The 21,058-nt window shown below is 47.9% G+C and overlaps 1 protein-coding gene across 4 annotated transcripts in view; it reads right to left on the bottom strand.

Annotated features, from left to right (window-relative positions):
- NMNAT3 (nicotinamide nucleotide adenylyltransferase 3) overlaps window positions 1-20,685 on the bottom strand; it is a 115,932-nt gene extending 95,247 nt beyond the window's left edge. For 2 of the 4 annotated variants that reach the window (XM_049710103.1, XM_033404125.2), the window contains exon 1: window positions 20,393-20,685. Coding sequence is in view for 1 of the 4 variants with exons in the window: in XM_033404124.2 (XP_033260015.1) it covers window positions 20,015-20,261 (247 nt within the window). In the remaining 3 variants the exon portion in view is untranslated. The other 2 variants (XM_033404124.2, XM_033404127.2) reach the window with 2 other exon arrangements.
- Between the last annotated feature and the right edge of the window lie 373 nt (window positions 20,686-21,058).

Genomic DNA, 21,058 nt, shown 5'->3' with positions numbered 1-21,058 from the left:
GTGGAGATCAGGAATAAGGCACTCTGTGCTCTGGGAAAAGCTTGCAGAACAGGCCTTCAGAGAGTTAGATATCCGCAGGAGAAATTTTTATGAACCCCCGCTGGGCTGCACCCCGCAGGCCTACAAGCACTGGGCTTGCTCAGCCTCAAGACCAAGGAAGAGCCTGGAGTCGGTGACAGAGACATCAATGATTCAAAGGATGGGGGAGCTTACACGTCTGGAGCAGAGTCCTTGGAGCGACACCGCACCTGTGGGCAGGACGTGGAGGCCGTCTTTGCTCCTCGGGGCAGGGGGAGGTTGCCAGTTATAGGGGGAGGTACTTCAGGTGGGCTCATCAGTTACCACGGAAACCAGCAGAGGGGCACACCCCTCACCACCCCTTTAGATGAGAACAGTCACTAGCTGGGGCGGGGACTAGTAGGTAGGAAGCTCAGTCATGTGCGTAGGGTGTAGGTGAAGCAGGCACTAGTTGAGCATGGGATGTCTGGAGAGCAAGAGAACAGCCATCTTGAGTGGCCTGACCACACCACCCCAATTCTCGCATCTTTCCATACACAGAAAGGCACTAAAACCATGAACTAAGGTGCCCGATGCTCGTGACTAGCAGCAACCTTCCCCTGTGATGTGTGCTTGATTACACCTACCTTTCACCAAGATCACATGTATGCTAACCTCCTCCCTTACCTCTTTGGAACAGATCCTCAGAGCTACTGATAGGCTGTCCCCCGGGCTACGGTCCTCGGCAGGACACTGAGCAAACAACTCGCAGCTCTCACGTTGTGCGTTTTGTTCTAAGCTGGCAGATGCCTTGCGGGGTTGTGCTGCGGAGGTAGGTTACCGGTCTGCTGTGGTATATCACGGGGGTGTGCCGTGGGGGTGCGTGGAGGGCGGGAAGGACCCTGCAGTCCAGAGAGGCACCTCAGGTCCCCATCACAGCCGTGGGGGACCCCGGACAGCCCGCGACTACCAGGCCTGAAAAGGCCGCTCTTGCCCACTGCACCTGCCTGATACCTGTGATGGGAAGCTCATGCCTCAGCACCCTCACGCTCCCCCAGGGAGACACTGGGGTGGCATGTTCTGGAATTCTGCCGGCTGGAGGGGCCTGGGAAGCCCCTCCCTTCCTCAGCCGCTCACACCTGCCTTTCTGGGACAGGGTCCAGGTGGTCTTTGCAGGTCACATCTGACATCGCCTCTGCACAGCCCCTCCCAGGGGACACCCAGGACACAGCATAGGTGAAGGGAGGCAGTGCCCTTGGCTTTCTCCTCTTGCAGGGGGCCCAGCACAGGGAGCCACAGGCTTCTCTCCCAGAGCAGCAGCCTCTTTCAAGGGCCCCGCCCGCCCACACCTGGCTCACCCCTCTGACCCTCCGGCTCATCTTCCGAGGGAGCTGCTGGAGTGGCAGATGCCGGAGAGCTCAGGCATGCGGGGAAAGCACTTGTTTGTTGTTTTGAATGTATATGTCAAATTTTCCTCAATCTTTAATAGGAAAGATTTTCAAACATCCTGCCAAGTTGAAAGAATTTAAAAATGAACACCTGGCTATCCCCCACCTAGACTCTACCATTCCTATTTTATTATGTTTGTTGTGTAATATATCTATCCCTCCATCCATTCGTCAATCCAGCTTATTTTTTGGATGCCTTTCATAGTAAGCTGCAGACAGCAATACCCTTCTCCCTGAACACTTTGGCAAGCATATCACTGACTGGAGTTCTGTATTGGTTTAGCATTCTTTTCCCCATTTTCTGAACATAGAGTGAAATGCACAAATCTTGAGGGAGCCCTTCAGCGAATTTTGACAAATGCACGCACCCATGCAACTCCAACCCCTATCAAGACACAGAACATCCTATTGCCCCAGAAAGTCCTCTCACGCCCCTTCCAGCTCAATCTCCCAGTCCCCCTCCCCCCAAGCAACCACTGTTCTAAATTACAGTGTATAGTCTCTGTGTCTGGCTTCCCAGGGGGTGTGTCCATCAGTAGTTCCTCCTTTTCATCGGCACGTAGTATTCCATTCTCTGGCTGTACCACAGTTTACCTAGATAATTTTCCCATTGGTGAATTCCTTTCTTAAAAGTAAAGATTATTGCCTCATCAAGGTTGTTCTGTAATGAAGTCACGCTTGCATTCTAACCTGTCCCTCTTGTGGGGAGAAGACCAGGTGTGCTCAGAGTTAGCATAGCCCTGCCTGACCCATGGGAGGGGACGAAGGGCAGAAATAGTATATTCCGTCACCTTTGTGAAAAAAGAGTGAAAATCACAGTTCTAGAGTAGAGACACTCAAAGTGTGATGGGATGCAAGATGATTCTAGGCCAGAACTTTAATATGTTTATTGTTACAAGTATGTCCTATACCTGGCCTGTGAAACTAGTTTTCCTACTTGAAAGGGATATATAGTTTGCTTTTTGGTGGGTTTTTTTTTGGGCTTCACCTCTCAGCATGTGGGATCTTAGTTCCCCGACCAGGGATCGAACCTGTGCCCCCTGCATTGGAAGCTCGGGGTCTTCACCACTGGACGGCCAGGGAAATCCCTAGTTTGCTTTTAAAATAAGTTTATTTACATAAAAAGCTTAAAGAAATATTAAACAAATACACAGGGAGTAAAGATAGGGAAAAAAATCATGAGAATTGTATGCAGATGACTGTGGTGTTGGGAAACATTCCCTAGAGCAGCCGTCATCAACCCTGGATGAACATTCAAATCACCTGGAGCTTTAAAATCACCGGTGCCTGGGTCCTACCTCCAGAGCCTCTCATATAATTGGCCAAGGTGTATCCGGGCGTCAGTAGGTTTAAAAAGCTCCCCAGGTGATTCTAATGTGCAGCTGGGATGACGAGAATGGTTTGGAAAGCCACGGTTCTCCAAGTGTGGCTCCTGGGCCGGCACATATCACATCACCTGGGCACTTCTTCGGCATGCAAATTCTCAGCCGCCACTCCGGAACTACTGAATCAGAAACTGGGGATGGGGCCCAGCAATCTGGGGCTCCACAAGCCCTCCGGGTGGGCCTGATGCAGCTCAAGTTTGAGAACCACTTCTCAAGGGGCATGGGCAACAAACCCTAAAGGCAGCCTTCATGGGACCAGTCGGGCCAAGGTCAGCTGGCTCTGCCTGAGCCAGCCCCTGGGAAGCCCTTCTCCTGCCTGGGACAGAGAGGGTAGGTGGAGATCAGGTGGTGAGAATTACCAAGGTGATGACAACCTGGTGTCCACCGTGTCTCAACCTCAATTAATTCACAAACCAGTTAATCAGCCCTCAGAAAATCCACTGTTGACTACAATTTTATTTTCACTGTGATTTTTGATTATCACTGACCTCTTTCCACTCCATTACCCTTGTTAATGGAGAATTGACTATGCAGTTAAAATGAATGTTTCCTCTACTAACAGAGCTGTACCAGATTCATCTCAGAGTCCCTCGCAGCCCGGAAAATGTGATGAGTCTACGGATATATCGATCTGATACAATTCATTTCACCCAGAGTATATGAAATTACCACTCAGAGGTCACCTATTATGTGTTCCTATGTCCAAAGGCTTAATAGGGAAGAAATAGAGTGTTAGTGGAAGAATAGCACGGTATTTAGAGAGCTAAACCAGTACTTGGCCGAGTCTGGCCTCTTGGCTGGCAGTAACGTCTGTATTAAAAGATGCTCAACACAGTTCTACAGATTTGTCAAAGTCCTTGGAAATATTGAGAAGATAAGAACAAACACTCTGAGGGCTGCTTTTCTTCACCGGCTGGCTTTTTTTTTTTTTTTTTTTTTTTTTTTTTTTTTGCGGTATGTGGGCCTCTCACTGCTGTGGCCTCTCCCATTGCTGAGCACAGGCTCCGGACGCGCAGGCTCAGCGGCCATGGCTCACGGGCCCAGCCGCTCCGCGGCATGTGGGATCTTCCCGGACCGGGGCACGAAACCGCGTCCCCTGCATCGGCAGGCGGACGCTCAACTACTGCGCCACCAGGGAAGCCCTGGCTGGCTATTTTGATAAGGAAAAATGCAAAGAAAGAGGAGGCTAACAGGAGCTCACGGAATCTGATTATCTCTTCCAATGCTAAGTCTGAAAAATGAACTCTCATGTACAGCTCAAAAGATTACAGAATTTGCCAAAGAAAATGTGCTGCGGGATCGGCAGCAACAAGTGGAATTTGTCTTAAGTGTACGTACCATGAGAAGATGTTGGACAAAACACCATGGTCCTTTTCTCTTAGCCTAACACAGCAAAGGCGGAATGCCACCACGAAAGACAAATCAGGCAGCCTTGGGAAGGATGGTCGAACACTGCAGGGACTCTCTCTGTGATCAGGCATCAAAAAAGACTAGGCCAGCTGTCTCGTAGTTACCTGACTCTGGACTGACTACAAACAGCTCTAGGACAGCAACCACAACTGGGAGAGCCAGAATCTGGTCCCACTAAGTGACTCCCCCTAGAAGCCCGCCCCTCCAAGGGCTGCCGCACCCACGCCCTACACCCCCTCTGCCTCTGCTCCCAAGCTCCGTCCACCACTGCCAGCATTTATTTGTGGGTCTCCAGAGTGCAGAGCTGTGTCTAATTCAGACCAAGACAAAGTACATCCTGAGGCCTCAGCAGATGACTTAAAGAACAAACAAACAACTATTTATTATAAAAAATTACATCATACAGAAAAGTAGAGGAAATAGTGTGATGGACTGCAACACAGCCATCTCCAAATGTTCATTAACGTGTTTCCAAGTTTACTTCACCTTTTTTCTGCTGGAAGTGTAAGTACGCACATTATAAACACCATGACATTTCACCTCTGAATACTCCAAAAATAAAGGACACTTTCTAAAGCAAGGCCACTTTCTTACTTATTCATAATACCATGATCACACTTGACAAAATTAACAACAATTAACAAAAATTCCTCAATATCATAGAAGACAGGTCCACATATCAGCGTATATCTTTTGAGGAAATAAAATATCAATACAGTTTGGGCAACCCCAGGAGAGACAGAGCAGATGTGAATGCCCCTGCTAGGTCCCCAGGAGGCAAATGTGCTCACCTCTGTCCCACCTGGGGGCTCCATCATTGCCAGAGGTGCGAGAAGGTGGAGCGGCATTCCCTCAAGTGGGGTCCCCTTCTGGAGATTTGGGGGACCTCGCCCCGACAGTGCCACCACATCCAAACAGAGCGCTCCCAGGCCCCTCCAGTCAGCCGTCTCCCACTCGGTGACCAGTCTTGTCCAGGAGGCTGGATCTGATCAGACGAACCCACCTGTAGGCCCAGCTCTGCCAGCGACAAGCTTGCCTTGAGCAGGTCGCCTGAGCTCTGGGAGCCTCCGTGTGCTCCTCTGTAATGCGGGAGATAAGGCCTGCCTCAAAGGGCAGTCATGAAGATTGAAGGAGACAGTGACACAGGCTCTGTCGTGGAGTGCCTAGCACACGGCCTGGGCAGTAACGAGCTCACTGAAGTTCTGCTGCTGCCACTGGGGGTGGCAGTGATCCCCTTTAAGGCCATAAGGGCAGCCGAAGGCATGAGACTGAGCGAAGGCCAGGCAGAGAGAGGCCCGCACCCTGCAGATCTCTAAGGTAGGGCTTGCCTGATGCAAGAGGTCCTAGGGCGGGCCCTTCCCAGCTCCCGTGTCCTCCATGCAGGACGGTGCTGCCAGATGGAAGTGCTGACGAGTAGGGGGAGGAAGGCCGTTGGACCATCAGAGCAGAAGCGTTCCCTGCACGGGGCCTCTGGCCGCCCACCTGGGCCATCTGGTGTCTCCTACTGGCCTGCCGCTAGCCCTGAACCTCACCTCAAGGCACCAACCCTGGTTCTTCAAAACCACCTGCCATCAGCTCCTCCTCCTTTACTCTGTGTTAATGACAACCACTGTCCACCACCACCGCTGCCCACCATCAACACTACTGTTTATTAAGCACCTGCTACATTCCAGGAGTTTGCTGTGTAATTTTTGGACAATATCTCCCTGACTCCACACTCCAATCTTTCAAGAAAGACATGATTACCCTCCTTTACTCAGTGACTTAAAACAATATACATTTTATTATCTCACACTTCTGGAGGTCAAAAGTCCAAAAGAGGTCTCACTCGATTAAAACCAAGGTGTCGAAAGGCTGCATTCCTTTCTGGAGGCTCTAAGGGAGAATCCATTTCTTGCCTTTTCCAGCTTCCAGAGGCCGCCCTATTCCTTGGCTCGTGCCCCGTTCCATCCTCCCAGCCAGCGATGGCCAGCCCAGTCTTTCTCACACTGTATCACTCTGACCGCCTCTCCAGCCTTCCTCTTTCATTTGTAAGGACTCTTGTGATTACATCGAGCCCATGTGGATGATCCAAGATAATTTTAGAGTCAGCTGATTAGCAACCTTAATTTCGTCTGCAACCTTAACTCCCTCACGCCATGTAACCAAACCTATTCACAGGTTCCAGGGATTGGGATGTGGGCCATTATTCTGTCCACCAGAGAGAGACTGAAACTCAGAGAGGTAATGGGGCTTACTCAAGGTCACACAGCTATTAAGTGGTACCAGACTCAGATGTCAGATTATGGGGACTCCAATCTAGCTCTGCTCCTGCTACTTCGCTTTGTGACCTTGGGCAAGTCACTCAACCCTTCTGGCCTCAGTTTCCTCACTTACAAAATGAAAAGGCTATCTAAGCACTCTAAAGTATCTCCTAGCAGCCAGTCTGTGACGGTCTGAGGATCCTGACCTTCTCCTAATAACACATGTGAGAAAGCCCAGGACCCCATGAAACTCTCACCTCGTCTTGTCCACACTAACTGAGGCTCCAGTACTGACCATTAGAGGGAGCCAGCATCGACTTCCTTCTTTCCCCTACCTGGAATATTCCAAGCCTTTTGTCCTGGGAACCATGGAGATATGGACTTACGGACATCTGACTGCCTTACCCCCGTGCCCCTCCCAGCACACCACACAAATCTTAAGTCAACTATTATGTGTTTTCCTCCCAATCCCCAGCTTAGAGGAGAGTAAGGATTAAGGTTTCTTTACACAATGAAAAGAAAATAAGAGAGTGAGAAAATCAGACAGTAAACATACAGGGATGAGCAGGCTTTTTTGTTGAGAGTTCCCAAACCAAGGCAGAAAAAAGCTCCTCTTCTTTTCTTTTTTATAATGCATTTTTTAAAAAAACACTTTTTATTACAGAAAATTTTAAACACATACAAAAATAGAGAGATGAGCACAGAATTTGTTTTAACTCACTCCCAGGCCTACCACCTCCAATTCAGGTACTTCTCACAGTCTGAAATTTGAACTTTGAATCACCATCTGCAGTGGTCCACTCCATGTGTTGGTCCTGCGTCCCTTTGATTTGGAAACTGCTCTGCTACCACTCCTTATGATTCTGGAAGGTCTGTCAATCAAGATGGCCGGAAAACCTTAACTATAGGACAAATCAGAGCCCCTTTTCAATATGAACACTGGACAAAAGAGTATCTTCTTCTGAAATCAGGAGCTGTAAACTCCACATAAGCCTGGAGCTGCCATTCTCCCTACCTTAGAGAGTGAAGCCAACACCGTGGTGTTCATAGTGGAACTACTGAAAGATAGAGAAGGGGTACTTCCTGGTGCCATGATCTGAGCACCTGGATCCAGCTGTGCCTGATACCCCGAAACTTTTTTATTCTAATAGCCATATTCCTAGTTTTGCTTGACTTAGTTTGAGTGAGGTTTCTATTCCTTGTAACAGAATCTTGAACATCCCCAGAAAGCCTTCTTTAAAACAACTAGCATAACTGTACTTTTTTCCTGTGGGAGTTAGAGATTAGCCTCCTTAATTTAACAAAAAGAATCTATATTCCTTAGGGAATACATTTCCTAGCAGAGAAGAGTGAAAATATGTGATTTAAGGATACTTCCTCAAGCAGGAAAGGACAAGCTGTCAGAGAGTGGTCCTGGGTTGAACAAGGAGACTGCACAAAAACTGGGCTTTGGGCCCATGCCTCCTGGGGTACAGCCATGAAGCTAGGCAGGATAGGGTGGGACCAGGTTCCAGTTTCAGTGACTGAGGGAGGACCCACTTAGGCCTCAAGTGGTACCTGTCACTAAGAGATAAGCCTCCAAATGAAATTAGAGGAGGTGGATCACAGGCCACCCAGAAACCTGTACTCAGTCACCCTTCCCTACTCTTCCTTCTTCCCCCTCCTCGCCACAGGCTTCCTCTGCACACTGTGGACACAGAGCTCCCTGTGCCAGGCAGTGTGGAAATGAGCTACAACGGACAGCCCATGACCCGTGGGAGCCCACAGTCCAGTGAGAGGAGGCAGGTAAGTGCACGATGGAAGGAGCTGCAAGGCATTATGGGAAGAGGATGCACATAACAGGCTGGGGCCCTTGAGGAAGATTTCCTAGTTTATTGTCTCGCATGAAGGATGGCATATGTATGTTACGCACTGCAGCAGCATCTGTCATAGAGAAAGACTGCAAACAGCCCGGGGCCCACCCACAGAGAACTGGTTAAGTAAACTGGGGTAAAGCGGCTCAGTGGAATACTGTGCATCTGTGAGGGAGGGAGATGGAGAGGGAGGGAGAGAGGGAAGGAGAGAATGCTTTATGTACTGATATGGAAATCTCTCCCAGACATATTGTTAAGCAAAAAAAAAAAGCAAAATGCAAAATGGTGAGTATAGAATACTGCGTTTTGTATAAGGGTGAAATATAAAAAAGACGTATAAACTCGCAAAGAATTATAAAGAAACAGAACAGTGGTTGTCTATGGGGTGGTAAGGGTATGGGATATGGGATGAGAAAGACCATTTTCGTTGAATACATTTACATTTTTTTTTAACTTTCCAATCATGTAAATATGTTACCTATTCCAAAAACATTTTAAATAAAAGGTAAAGCTTCTGTGGCATTTAGGGTAGTTCTCAAAGGGATAGTTAGACACGTTTGGGGACTGTGGCTTAGGTGCATTTCCAACACAGCTACAACGTGATGCTGATGTGCCTTCTGTTGAGAAGCAGGTCTATGTCCTGTCCCTCTGTAGCTGGGCAGGCAGGTAAATATGGCAGAAATGACACTCTGAGACATCTGAGGGTGTGCCATGAGCGGTGACGGAACTTCCACCTGGTCCTCTTGGGATGCTTGTTCTAAGAACCCAGTTGTCCTGCAGGGAGGAACCGAGGCCAGCAGCCCGGCCCGGCCCAGGTCCCAGCCACTAGGCCCTGAGTGAGGGGGGGCACTGAGATGGCCAACTAACTGCCACTAGATGAGAGCCCCAGGGTGGGACCTGCTTCACTGAGTCCAGTCACCCCCCAGAACTGTAGCGACAAGAACCAAATAACTGTTTTCTTTCAATCCCTTAAGTTTTGAGGAGCAGTTCTTGGTTTGTGCCTCTGTCTTACACTTGATTTTCCAAGATGGAAGCTTTCTGACACACTTAGAACAGCTTACCTATAAGCCCAAGGGGGTAGCAGAAACCACCCTGGGGGCAACTATTTAGTTGGCCCTATGAAAGTAGGAATAGTCTAAACAAATGAAACATATGACTCTGGATGCCCATGGGGACCATTCAGCAGGCTGCTGGGTACCAAGGTCTGGGCTCCAGAGAGGGGATGTGATGGAGCTGAGGATGCAGGAGGCGTCTAGGTAAAGGTGGTCATTAAAAACCAAGGCTGGGAATGAAATCATCCAGGTGGAGCGCACAAACAAGAGAAGAAGACCTCTGGGGATGCCCCACTGAAAATGCCAGCAGAGGAAAAGGAGCAGGTAGACGTCAAAGAATCATCATCAGGGAAGAAGGAGGAAAATGCAAGAAAGAAGAGTTCAAGAGCTGGGCGTGGTCAGAGGTGTCAAATGTTACCCCGAAGATACAGAGAAAGCTCTGGAAGATTTGGCAATGCAGAGGTCACTGGTGACCTCTCTACAGGAGAGTAGTCTTCCTGAAGTGGTGGGAAAAAAGGGAAAATCTCAATGCATTCCCATCAATATAAATCACTGCAACCAAACTTGATGAGACCAAACAGCAAATAATTGGGGGCTCCCTGCTGTATCTTCTGAGCAACATTAGAGGGGAAAAGGCAGACAGGGAAAAATCAAAATGCATATAATAGAACGAAACAAGGGAGACAAACATTAACAAATTGAGTAGATACTGTCTGCACAACAAAGAGGCGACTGAAGAGCACAAGGTGAGGAAAAACTACCTCTTGAGTTGGTCCTTTTTTTTTTTTTTTTTTTTAGAGAGAGACTGTGAAAGATTCCTTTGTTTTGTTAACCATGCACAGTAACGGCAAGACCAAGTAAAAAGGTGGGGGCGTCCATAGGCTTCATCTAGTCAGCCAGTACTGATGAGCTGCAGTGGCTGCAGGGAACACTTTGTAGAGGAGGATGCAGGCTTGGGTATCAGGGAGTGACGTCTGCTGTGTGCACAGGACACAGGAATAGGGCACTAGCACCAAGCATCCGCCATCCCGGTCTTTATGGAACGCACATTTAACCATGCCTTAAAGGGAAATGGCCTCATTTCTCTAAAATGCCGGGATCTTGAATGAATGCCCTTCTCTGCAAATATTAAAATGCCCATAACTCAAAGCATATGAGACTTAGCCACTAAATCCTATTGAGCTTGCTACATGAACAATTTTAAATCTTCTCTTGGAGTAAGGCCTTCATTTGTAGTGACAAATATGCCAACAGACAATAATAATAAATACATGGTAATGCTTCTAGAATCTGCAATATGCCTCCAAATTTCTGCCATTATTCCTCCTCCATGCATAGAAAAAAACAGGCATATAAAATGGATTGGGACTCAAACTACAGAGTGAATTAAGTTGAAATGTCAGCACAACCATATTATACTCCTCAATTGTTAACAGATACTTTGATGAAGTGCTTACTAAATCTTTAATTGGAGATGGAGTGTTTCTATATAAAGGCAATGACTACAAAACATTTATCATTAATCATCTACACATTTATCACAGTGTCTAAAGCCATAACTACAGACATTCTCTCCCATCCTCTGGTATCAGTGTCAGTACGGTGAATCCAGCATTAATATTAAAACACGGCACTGGAGACACAATTATGGGTTGATACAAATGAGGTTCAATGTTTTCTCCCAATGAATTTTTCTTTTAAGTTCATCTTAATGTATTACACTTGAAAAATAACAAAAAAAATCAAGCTACAAGAGAGGGGGAAACATTGCCAAAATAAAGATAACTCTTATTATATACTCAGGCTGTCTTTTAAAGTGTTGGGTCTCAAAGTGCATGGCTGCAGAATACTAGTGTTCTGCCACTTAAATCAAATATTGGTAGTCTAGCCCAACTCACAGGGGAAAAAGTGGTAATATTCTTCTTATCTAAGGTTTTCTTCCCATGAGTTTTCATAAACTTTGAGGGTTGGCTACTCTTAAGGTAGTCTTCAACTGAGTATAAACAGGTCTGATTCAGAACAGAATTATGGATTTGGTTATTTTCAGTTTGGTGCACTGATCACGTTCATGGTGTTTAGGGAAGAACGGCACAGCAGACGCTGTCCGTGCTATGCCCTGAGCTCTCAGGACTCATTGTTTTAGAGCAAGCCAGCGTCTTCTGTGAGTCAGCACATGCATCCCTTTGCCCTGGTGCTTTACCTGGTGGCTGGAAGCTGCCGGAAGTCGCAGAGAATTCGCTTCCCCTAAGGAGCCTTGCTCAACCAATGACAGATCGCAAGGGTGTGTATATACCCAGCCGCCAATCCCCAGGAGAGGCCAGTTCTGGAATGGGTGCTCTACACACTGGCTGCCGGAAACTCCCAGCAGGTTTAAACTCCAGTGGTCCACGCTGGTGACCTGCTCGATGGTGTGCCTCTCTGGCTCATTTCCCTACTTCCTTATTCCCCTTCTTTATTTGGGATTTCCTTCCAAATAAACCACACAGACTCAAATCCTTGTCTCAAATAAGGACACATACCATGATTTCCCAATGTATGACCAGCTGAGTATGAGAACTGCTGCTTTAGGACGTACCATTGGCCAAGCACTAGGCCCCTGCCAGCACTGGGCAGCAGAGGATGGAGGGGGACAGGGCCGACACTGGGAGAGCTGGCATCAGGAATGTAAAACCCAGGCCCTTGAGGTACGGGAGTGCCAAGGCCTAAGCAGGACAAGGAGCCAGAGTGATGTAGGGCCGCCCCAGGCAACTGCTGACTTAGGGAGTGAGTGTGTGTTTGGGGCCGGGGGGGCAGAGTTTGCTGAAACTTTACCAATGAAGCCCCCAAAGGTTGCAAACCCAAATCCCCCATCCCTACCCCACCACTGGGGACTAGGTGGGGAACAGGGATGAGAGAGACTGGCAGAAGGGTATGAGGCTGCAGGGCAGGGAGGGGCAGTAGCCTCCTCCAACTTATAAGACCCTGAGACTCTAAGTCTACACAGCCAGAGGGAGCACATCTCCTGGCCACTCAGCCAGTGGACCCAGAGGATGTCCCTCGACCAGAGACACTGAGGCAGGGAGCGAAGCCTGGGCTCAGAAACTGCTGAGTAAAAGATTTAATCAGGATAAGGCCACGAATGCAGTGATCTTAAAATTGCAAACAGCATAAAGATCATTATTGAACTTGGCTTGCTTTAGAATTAAAAAAAGATTTTACAGGAGTAATAAAACAGTATAGAAAGTTTAAAATATGGAAGAAAGTTATCCATTGTTCCACTGTTCAAATGCAATTCTTGTCCCCTTGAGGCAACCCTCATAGACCATTTTCCTGAACACATCTTTCATGTAACAGTATTCTGTTCACTGAGCGGGTAATGACTTCTCTCATTACTAATCCTCCTATTTTTAAATATTCAACCAACCTGGTGTTCTGTAACTTGACTACCCTCCTATACTGGATATTCAGGTCACTTCTAAGTTTTCACCATTATAAATAATGACACATCTTCATACAGTGGCATTTTCCAATGTTCAAATTATTTTCTTAAGATAGAATTCCAGAAGCAAAAGGTAGCAATTCAGTGACATCTGAAACAGGAAGCCCCCCTACTTTCATCATCTACAGTCCTTGGATTAGTCATAAAATATAAACCGGGTAACAGAAACTGGCATCCTCTTTCTCACACACAAAAAATATTAAGACGAGGTTGACCAATAGCATCATAAAAGTTACACAGAAGTGGTGCTGGGAAAACTGGACAGTTACATGTAAAAGAATGATATTAGAACACTCCCTAACACCATACACAAAAATAAACTCAAAATGGATTAAAGACCTAAATGTAAGACCGGACACTATAAAACTCTTAGAGGAAAACATAGGAAGAACACTCTTTCACATAAATCACAGCAAGATCTTTTTCAACCCACCTCCTAGAGAAATGGAAATAAAAACAAAAATAAACAAATGGGACCTAATGAAACTTAAAAACTTTTGCACAGCAAAGGAAACTATAAGCAAGACGAAGAGACAACCCTTAGAATGGGAGAAAATATTTGCAAACGAATCAACAAAGGATTAATCTCCAAAATATATAAACAGCTCATGCAGCTCAATATTAAAAAAAACAAACAACCCAATCCAAAAATGTGCAGAAGACCTAAATAAACATTTCTCCAAAGAAGACATACAGATGGCCAAGAAACACATGAAAAGCTGCTCAACATCACTAATCATTAGAGAAATACAAATCAAAACTACAATGAGGTATCACCTCACACTGGTCAGAATGGCCATCATCAAAATATCTACAAACAACAAATGCTGGAGAGGGTGTGGAGAAAAGGGAACCCTCTTGGACTGTTGGTGGGAATGTAAATTGATACAGCCACTATGGAGAACAGTATGGAGGTTCCTTAAAAAACTAAAAATAGAACTAGCATACAACCCAGCAATCCCACTACTGGGAATACACCCAGAGGAAACCATAACTCAAAAAGACACATGCACCCTAATGTTCTTTGCAGCACTATTTACAATAGCCAGGACATGGAAGCAACCTAAGTGTCCATCGACAGACAAATGGATAAAGAAATGTAGTAATATATACAATGGAATATTACTCAGCCATAAAAAGGAACGAAATTGGGTCATTTGTAGAGACGTGAATGGACCTAGAGAGTGTCAGACAGAGTGAAGTCAGAAGGAGAAAAACAAATATCATATATTAACGCATATATGTGGAATCTAGAAAAATGGTACAGATGAACCAGTTTGCAAGGCAGAGATAGAGACACAGATATAGAGAATAAACATACGGACACCAAGGAGGGAAAGCGGGGGCGGGGGGTGGTGGGATGAATTGGGAGATTGGGATTGACATGTATACACTCATATGTATAAAACAGATAACTAATAAGAACCTGCTGTATTAAAAAAAATTAAATTTAAAAAAAAGTCACATAGAAGAAGGCCCGATGGGAGAATTAAAAAGCAAAGCAGTCTTTGATACTAAGTCTAGGGTTCGTGCAATAAACACCAATTTCTGATCTTTAAAATGAACAGTTGAAGGTCAATCATAATTTCAAGTTAGACTCCTACACACTAATTCGTGTAACAAGCATTCTGTTCTAATGATCAACTGCTCACAGAGAAACTTCTAGCCTTTTAAAGCCTGCTCTTTACCTGGCCTGGTGGGATTCCCTGACACTGACATTCATTCTCTCCCATATGCCACTTACTGGGCCCCAGTTGAGCTTAGTTTCCATCACTTGTTTTCATCATTCTTCCCCCCGCCCCCCCCCCCCCAGTTGCCCACCCTTTTTGGCGAGCAGACTGGCTGAGAGCAGAGCAGCTGGTGGCCGTGGTTAGGGGCAATTAGGTTGACCTTGTTGCTCAGCCTTGCTCCACACTCCTGTCTTCCCAGTGCGGTAACTAGGTGGGAAGGACCGGAATCAAGGCACTAACCCTCACACATCTGCCTTGAATACGTGAACTCTGCAAGTCAAGAGAGTTCCCACACTCCTACCTGGGCTGTGTCCTGCCTTGACAGTTCATTTTTACAACAGGAAGCTGACGGAAGGCGGAAGGCAGGAAGGAAGACTGGCTCTAATTTAAAACCATCTTAGGAGCTCTAAAAAGTTCCTGGCTGACTGATGGGCACATTTACTCCTTAGAACCCTTTTCATAAATACCTACCCCTTAACATGCACTTCCTAGAGGCAGTAAATACCGTCACTGTGTGTCAGCCTTATGGAAGGCAGATTTCCAGAGCCACTTCTTTTCTCCATGGCTCAGAGCCACACGATTACAAGCCTATTAGACCTGTACCCTGAGAATACTGTGGTCAAGCCCAACCCCACCAAGACTGGCGCGGAGGCCTGCTCAATTTCTGCACAGCGATGCGACTTTCCTTCCTTTGCTTCAGGGCAGACGGCAGCTCACCTCTTGTAATAAGGTCTACCTCTGAGACAGGTGGGGATCGAAGATGTATTTTGTCATCAGCGCTGGCCAAATAAATAAAATAACTCTCTAATAATATTTAGTCATGGAGAGAGAATGCTTCCTGGGGCTGTTTGGATCATGTCTTATTTAAAACTGGACTTTGAGTGTGATTTTCTCTTTGTTCTCAGAGGAACTGACTGGGCTTGAAGGTAGGCGTGGTGTGCCTCCGGAGGACGCTGGCTCCTGACGAGGGACCATGCTGGGATGGCGGGGCTCTGAAGGGGTAGGTCGCTGCCAGCTATCCCGCCCTCCCTCAGCTGCGTGCAGACAGGTGTCCTCCACACACCCGGACAAGAACAGTCAGCTTTGCCCTTCTTTCCCCTCAAATGACAGGTCTCTAGATACAATGTCATAACATCTATGCCAGAACCTCAGCCTGATGTGCCCAGAGATATCAAAGAAGGAGAAAAAATATAAGCTCTTGGTGGTTCCCTGTTACTCTGAAGGGAGGGGGTCTCAATGCCCACCATGCCCAATCTGCCCCAGGTGAGCTGGACACCTGTATGTTGCCGCCAGCCAGTATGAGAGATTCTGAGAGCTAGCACACCAGTGAGACAACATCCAAGGAGGGGCTCTGTACCTCTAAAGGGTTAAGGAAACTGAAGCATTAGCATTATTTTCCCATTTTGAAGCCAAAGCTCAGTGATTTTTAAAGTACACATTCTCATAAGATTACTTTGGCTGCATAAAATATTGTTTGCCACAATTCATAGAAAAATACTATCCAACAGTCTTCAAAGGTACATAAATAATTCAGTATAAGCCTCCAACCAACACTTCCGGGCCCCCTCTATCTATATCAACACTGACAAAATCTCTATATCTACCCCACCTTTATGCGTTCTCCTGGCATGCCAGGCTTCTCATTCATGGCAGTTAATCTGGTTTATAACTTGACGTTGTGTGTGTGGTCATGTGCTTAATTCTGTCTTTATCAATAATCTGTCTCATGATGTCTTTGAGCCGCAGGAGGGTGGAGACTGTGTCACTTTGTCTCAGCATTCTAATCCCCAGGACACTGCCTGAGAATGTACAGAAGGAAGAAAGGGAGAGAAGGAGGGAGGATAATGAACAAGACATGGTGCTGGATACCAGGGGTGCTCAATCCAATAGCTGTGGAAGCGCTCACAGCCCACAGAGGAGGTAATGCCAGGGCAGCTGGAAAAGTCATGCCCAGCAGAGGTGCCCAGTGGGACCATGGGAATGCAGGATTGTTTCGGAAAGGCTTCCCTGCAATAGGCTGTGCCCCTGCAGGTGCTGCAGGGGTTCCAGCTTTCGGGGCAGATGCGGCCAGAGACAGGGACAGCAGGAAGGCACAGGGATGCAGATCAGACCTTTACTGGGTGGGAGGCCAGACCCAGAGATGGCACTCCTGGGTGGAAAGGGCAGACAGCCCTGACTTCTAGAAGACGCTGCCACCTTCATCCAAGGCGTCTTCACCCCCCAAACCCATCACTGAGAACCTGTGATTTCCCCAGAGTTGATTTCCCCAGATTCACACTAGCCACAGAACGTCTTTCTATTCCTAGTTCCAAGATTGGTGCTGTGGGTCTATGTGTACATGAGAGAGACAATGATGAGGGAATCACAAGTCCACTGTGATTTAGCAGAACCACACAGCTAAAACGGTGGGGCAGGAGCTGCCGTCCTGAGGCCTGCCCTGCAAAATGGGAGCTGTCTGTCTATACAAGGGAACTATGATAAACGAGCAAAGACAGACACTGGTCAGGATGAGCCACTTTATTTAAAAGCTTCGACAGCCCAAAGTGGTTTAACATAGATGCACGGAAGATTTATCTAGATGATAAAATACCTGAACTTGAAAGACACATAAATTATAATTCTGCAGTTTTTTTCCTTTTAAGATTTCACATAGTCAAGTGTTTTAAGTAATGCATGAAATGCACGTAAAGCTGTCTGGTTAGCGTCTGCAGAGAACCTCTGCTTCCAGATGGGACAGAGCTCAGAATCAACGCCACCCATCTGTGTCTGTGGTCTTCCGTTCCCTCATCACAGTGGACAGCACTGGGAAGATTCATCAATATAATAATAAGAGCAGCAGCTATTATTGACTGAGTACTTCCCAGACCTTGTGCTGTGCATTGAGGACGGCACACCACACACTTATATATGAGCATTACTGACTGCTCATAACAGCCCTACAAATGAGGGACAATGAGTCCCAGGTTACAGATGCAAAATTATACTTCAGAGAGCTTCTGTCATGCATGTGAGGTCACACAGGCAGTTTCATCTGACTCCAAAGCTGCAGTGTTCATCACTAAGCTACAACATACATGAAAATGCTTGGCCCTTAGCAAGGGCCTAAAAACATTAGTTCTCTCTCCCTATCTTCATTCTTTTTTTTTTTTTTTTTTTTTGTGGCTCACTGCTGCAGCCTCTCCCATTGCGGAGTACAGGCTCCGGACGCGCAGGCTCAGCGGCCATGGCTCACAGGCCCAGCCGCTCCGCGGCGTGTGGGATCTTCCCGGACCGGGGCACGAACCCGTGTCCCCTGCATCGGCAGGCGGACTCTCAACCACTGCGCCACCAGGGGAGCCCCATACTCCCTTCTTTTAACAGCACACTTACACATTGAGAAATTTGATCTGTGGGTTTAGGTTCCTTTGTTCATTTGTTCATTCATTCATTCATTCTTTCATGCATTCATTATGGGCCCAGTATTCTGCTAGGTACAGGGCTTACAGAATTGGATTCCACAGCTCCTGGACCGGTCTCAGGCAATTACCATATCCATAGGAGGGCAGGGGTCAGCATGGCGCAGGGGCAGCTCCTCACCGGGGACCCACACCCAGCTGTGGGTTAGGGACAACCCAAACAAGACAACGTTGGATCTTTTTCAACCCTAGTTTTTCCCCCACGCTTTTGCTGTGTTTTCTTTGGCCTGAGTCTTCAGGCCTTCTGACAGCCTGGCAGCCCAAGAGGCCCTTTATCACCCAGAACACCGCTTTTTCCTGCCAGGGCTGATGCTTTCCGGTAAAACCACTGCCAACAGATAACACAACTCCCCCACTAATCACCCCGCACAGTTCCTCAGAACCAACCTCTCATCCCCACCTCCTATCTTCTGCCTGCCTTGTTTCACCAATTTTTACCCAGAATAAGGAATAATAACAATAGCAACAGCAGCAGTAACTTCTACATGTCAGGCACTGCTCTATGTATCTTAGGTACATTAACTCATTAAATCCCCATAATAACCCTCTTCGGTAGGCACTATTGTTACTCCTATTTTAGTTCATTTAGGGGAAGAGGGAGGGAGGTTACATTTCTTCAGGGCCAGCTAGATGCCAAGCACTGTCTTAAGCTTGCACAATCAGATAATACGTGACCTGCCCAGGGTCAGGCACAGAGCTGGGAAGTAACAAATAAGAACCTGAACCCAGGTCTGTGACTGCCTAACCCATCGCTCGCCTTTTGCTCTCCGCAGGTGGCATTGCCACGGTCTGCGAGGGGAAACAGAGTGGCTGCACAAAGCCTGCCCTCTCCCCCCAGCACCCTTCTGTTAACACCTGTCCTCTGCTTTTTTTTTTTTTTTTAACCCCTACTCACAAACAGTGCCAGACTCTTCTCTCAACTGTGTTCTCCACTCTCTGGGCCTCCCGGCCTGTTTTCATGGAGCAAATCCTCAGTTTCCACCAACAGTATAAACCGAGTCAATACAATATACAAGCAGTCACCAGCCAGGTGTTTTCTGAAGCTTCCAAACCTCTCCTAAATCCCTGGGGGTCCTCAGCAAGGGACAAGTAGGGTTGCTGCCTCTTGGGAGTTTTCTGGCCAGTTTTGGGGGGTGATGCCACCAATAAAAATAAGGAAGTAACATGCTCAGCGGAGGAGTGTGAGCCTTATGTTCTCAGGGGATTCACGGTGTTGGCACTAACAGGTGAGCCTTTCTGGGAAATGTATACCTGGCCCTGACGGAAGCAGGAGGCTTTCTCCGGCAAGGCCATTGGATCAGGCTCTCTCTGGGCTCCAGAACACCACGGCTGGGACTACCAGTGTACTTCACCTGGCCCACCCTGCATGAGCTCCATGAGGGCAAGGCCAGTGTAAAGTGGGCACCAGTTAAATATTTTAAGAATGAATGACTAAAGCAGGCATCATTTTAGAGAACAAGCTGTTTGAGAGATTCTACTCAGACAAGGAGACAGGACTCCAGGAGAGGGGAAGTGAGTGAGTGCCCAGAGGCAGCACCCTGCGTTCGGCCCAGATTACAACCTGATCCATCCACAGAAATCTCCACCTTCACTTCACTTACTGCACCCTTGGAACACCACTAAGTCATTTACATGCAAAGTCTCAATCGTCAATGGGGAGGAACAGTCCCATTGTACAGAGGAGGAAGTTAGGAAACTTGCTTTGCTCCCTGCTTTCAGTGGGCAGGACCTTCCTTTTCTCAAACAAGCCACACTCTCTCCCAACAAGTGTGTTTACTCCATCGTTCTCCACCTTGGGACCCTGCCATTCATACTGAAGTGTGAGCTCCAGCATCCTTTATAGATGGGGACCACCGGCTAAATGCTCTCCCAGCACCCTGCACTTCCTATCTTCACAGATCTTTCAGTTTTAACTTTTACACTCACATGTGGAGATTACCTATTTGCTGTGGGTCTCTCTTACCAGACTGCGAGCTCCACGGGGGGTGGGCACTACGTTCGTTGGACCGCACTGTACCCCCCAGCACTGAGCCCAGTGGCGGGCACTCAACGGCATGCAGGATTTGGTGGACCCTTATTTGCATTTGTTGAGGGCTCGAGTGCTGAAGATGGGCTCGGGTCTGAGCCACAGGGGTGCTGCGGTTAGGTCGATAACGCTGTGGCGAGAATGGGTGGCGCCGGCTGTAGACAGCAGGAGTTCTGGGGTTCATCCGACCCAGACGGGTTACCGAGCTCCGCACCCCGCCGCCACCTGTCTCCCCGGTGCGGTGCGGGCCAGGTCTCGGCGGGCGCCCACCAGGGCAAAGGCGGGCTGAACAGGCCCGGCCTTGGCTGCGCTTACCTGCGCGTCGCGCGGCTCCGCAGAGGCACTCGGCGAGCCTCTGGGGACTGTAGGGGACTGTAGGCCCGGCGGCGCCAAACCGGGGCTCTTCGCCCGCGCTTGGCCCCGCACCCAAGGCCAGGTGAGGACCGCTCCAGGCCTCCGCACGCACCGCCCTTTACGGTGGGGCAGTCAGTCACCTGCCCTTCCTATCCCCGCGGTGGGGAGAGGGCCTAAGGCGAACTAGACTCTGCACTGCAACGGCTCCCCCGAGGCGGCCGGAGTCAGAGAGAAACCGCGGCGCCCGACTTCCTCGCCGGGGGCGGGCCCTAAAGAGACCGCGTCCCACGCCCCGCCCCTTTGGCCAGGCCCCGCCCACTCCCCCACCCCCGCCTCTGCTCCCACTCCCTGGCTTGTGTGCGCCTTTGCATTTTATTTTTCTATGTTTTGCGTTCCGCTTTATTTCTTATTTTTATTTTTACTTCTTTTTAAAGAGCAAATTAAAAAATATAAGTAATGCATGAGCACTTTTTAGAAAATACAGTTACCTACATGTTCTTATAATGGAAGCAACAGAGCCCTCTCCCTTGCGCCCCACCACGGAGGCCTTTATAACACTTACCCCGTTGAGTTCAGCTAGTGGTTACCTGCTTGTCGCTAAAAAATAAGCTTACATAGAGATTTCTT

This window comes from Orcinus orca, chromosome 5, assembly GCF_937001465.1.
Source record: "Orcinus orca chromosome 5, mOrcOrc1.1, whole genome shotgun sequence".
Taxonomy (NCBI): Eukaryota; Metazoa; Chordata; class Mammalia; order Artiodactyla; family Delphinidae; genus Orcinus; species Orcinus orca.
The sequence above is the reverse complement of the archived record's forward strand: the minus strand, read 5'-3'. Positions and strand labels throughout refer to the sequence as shown.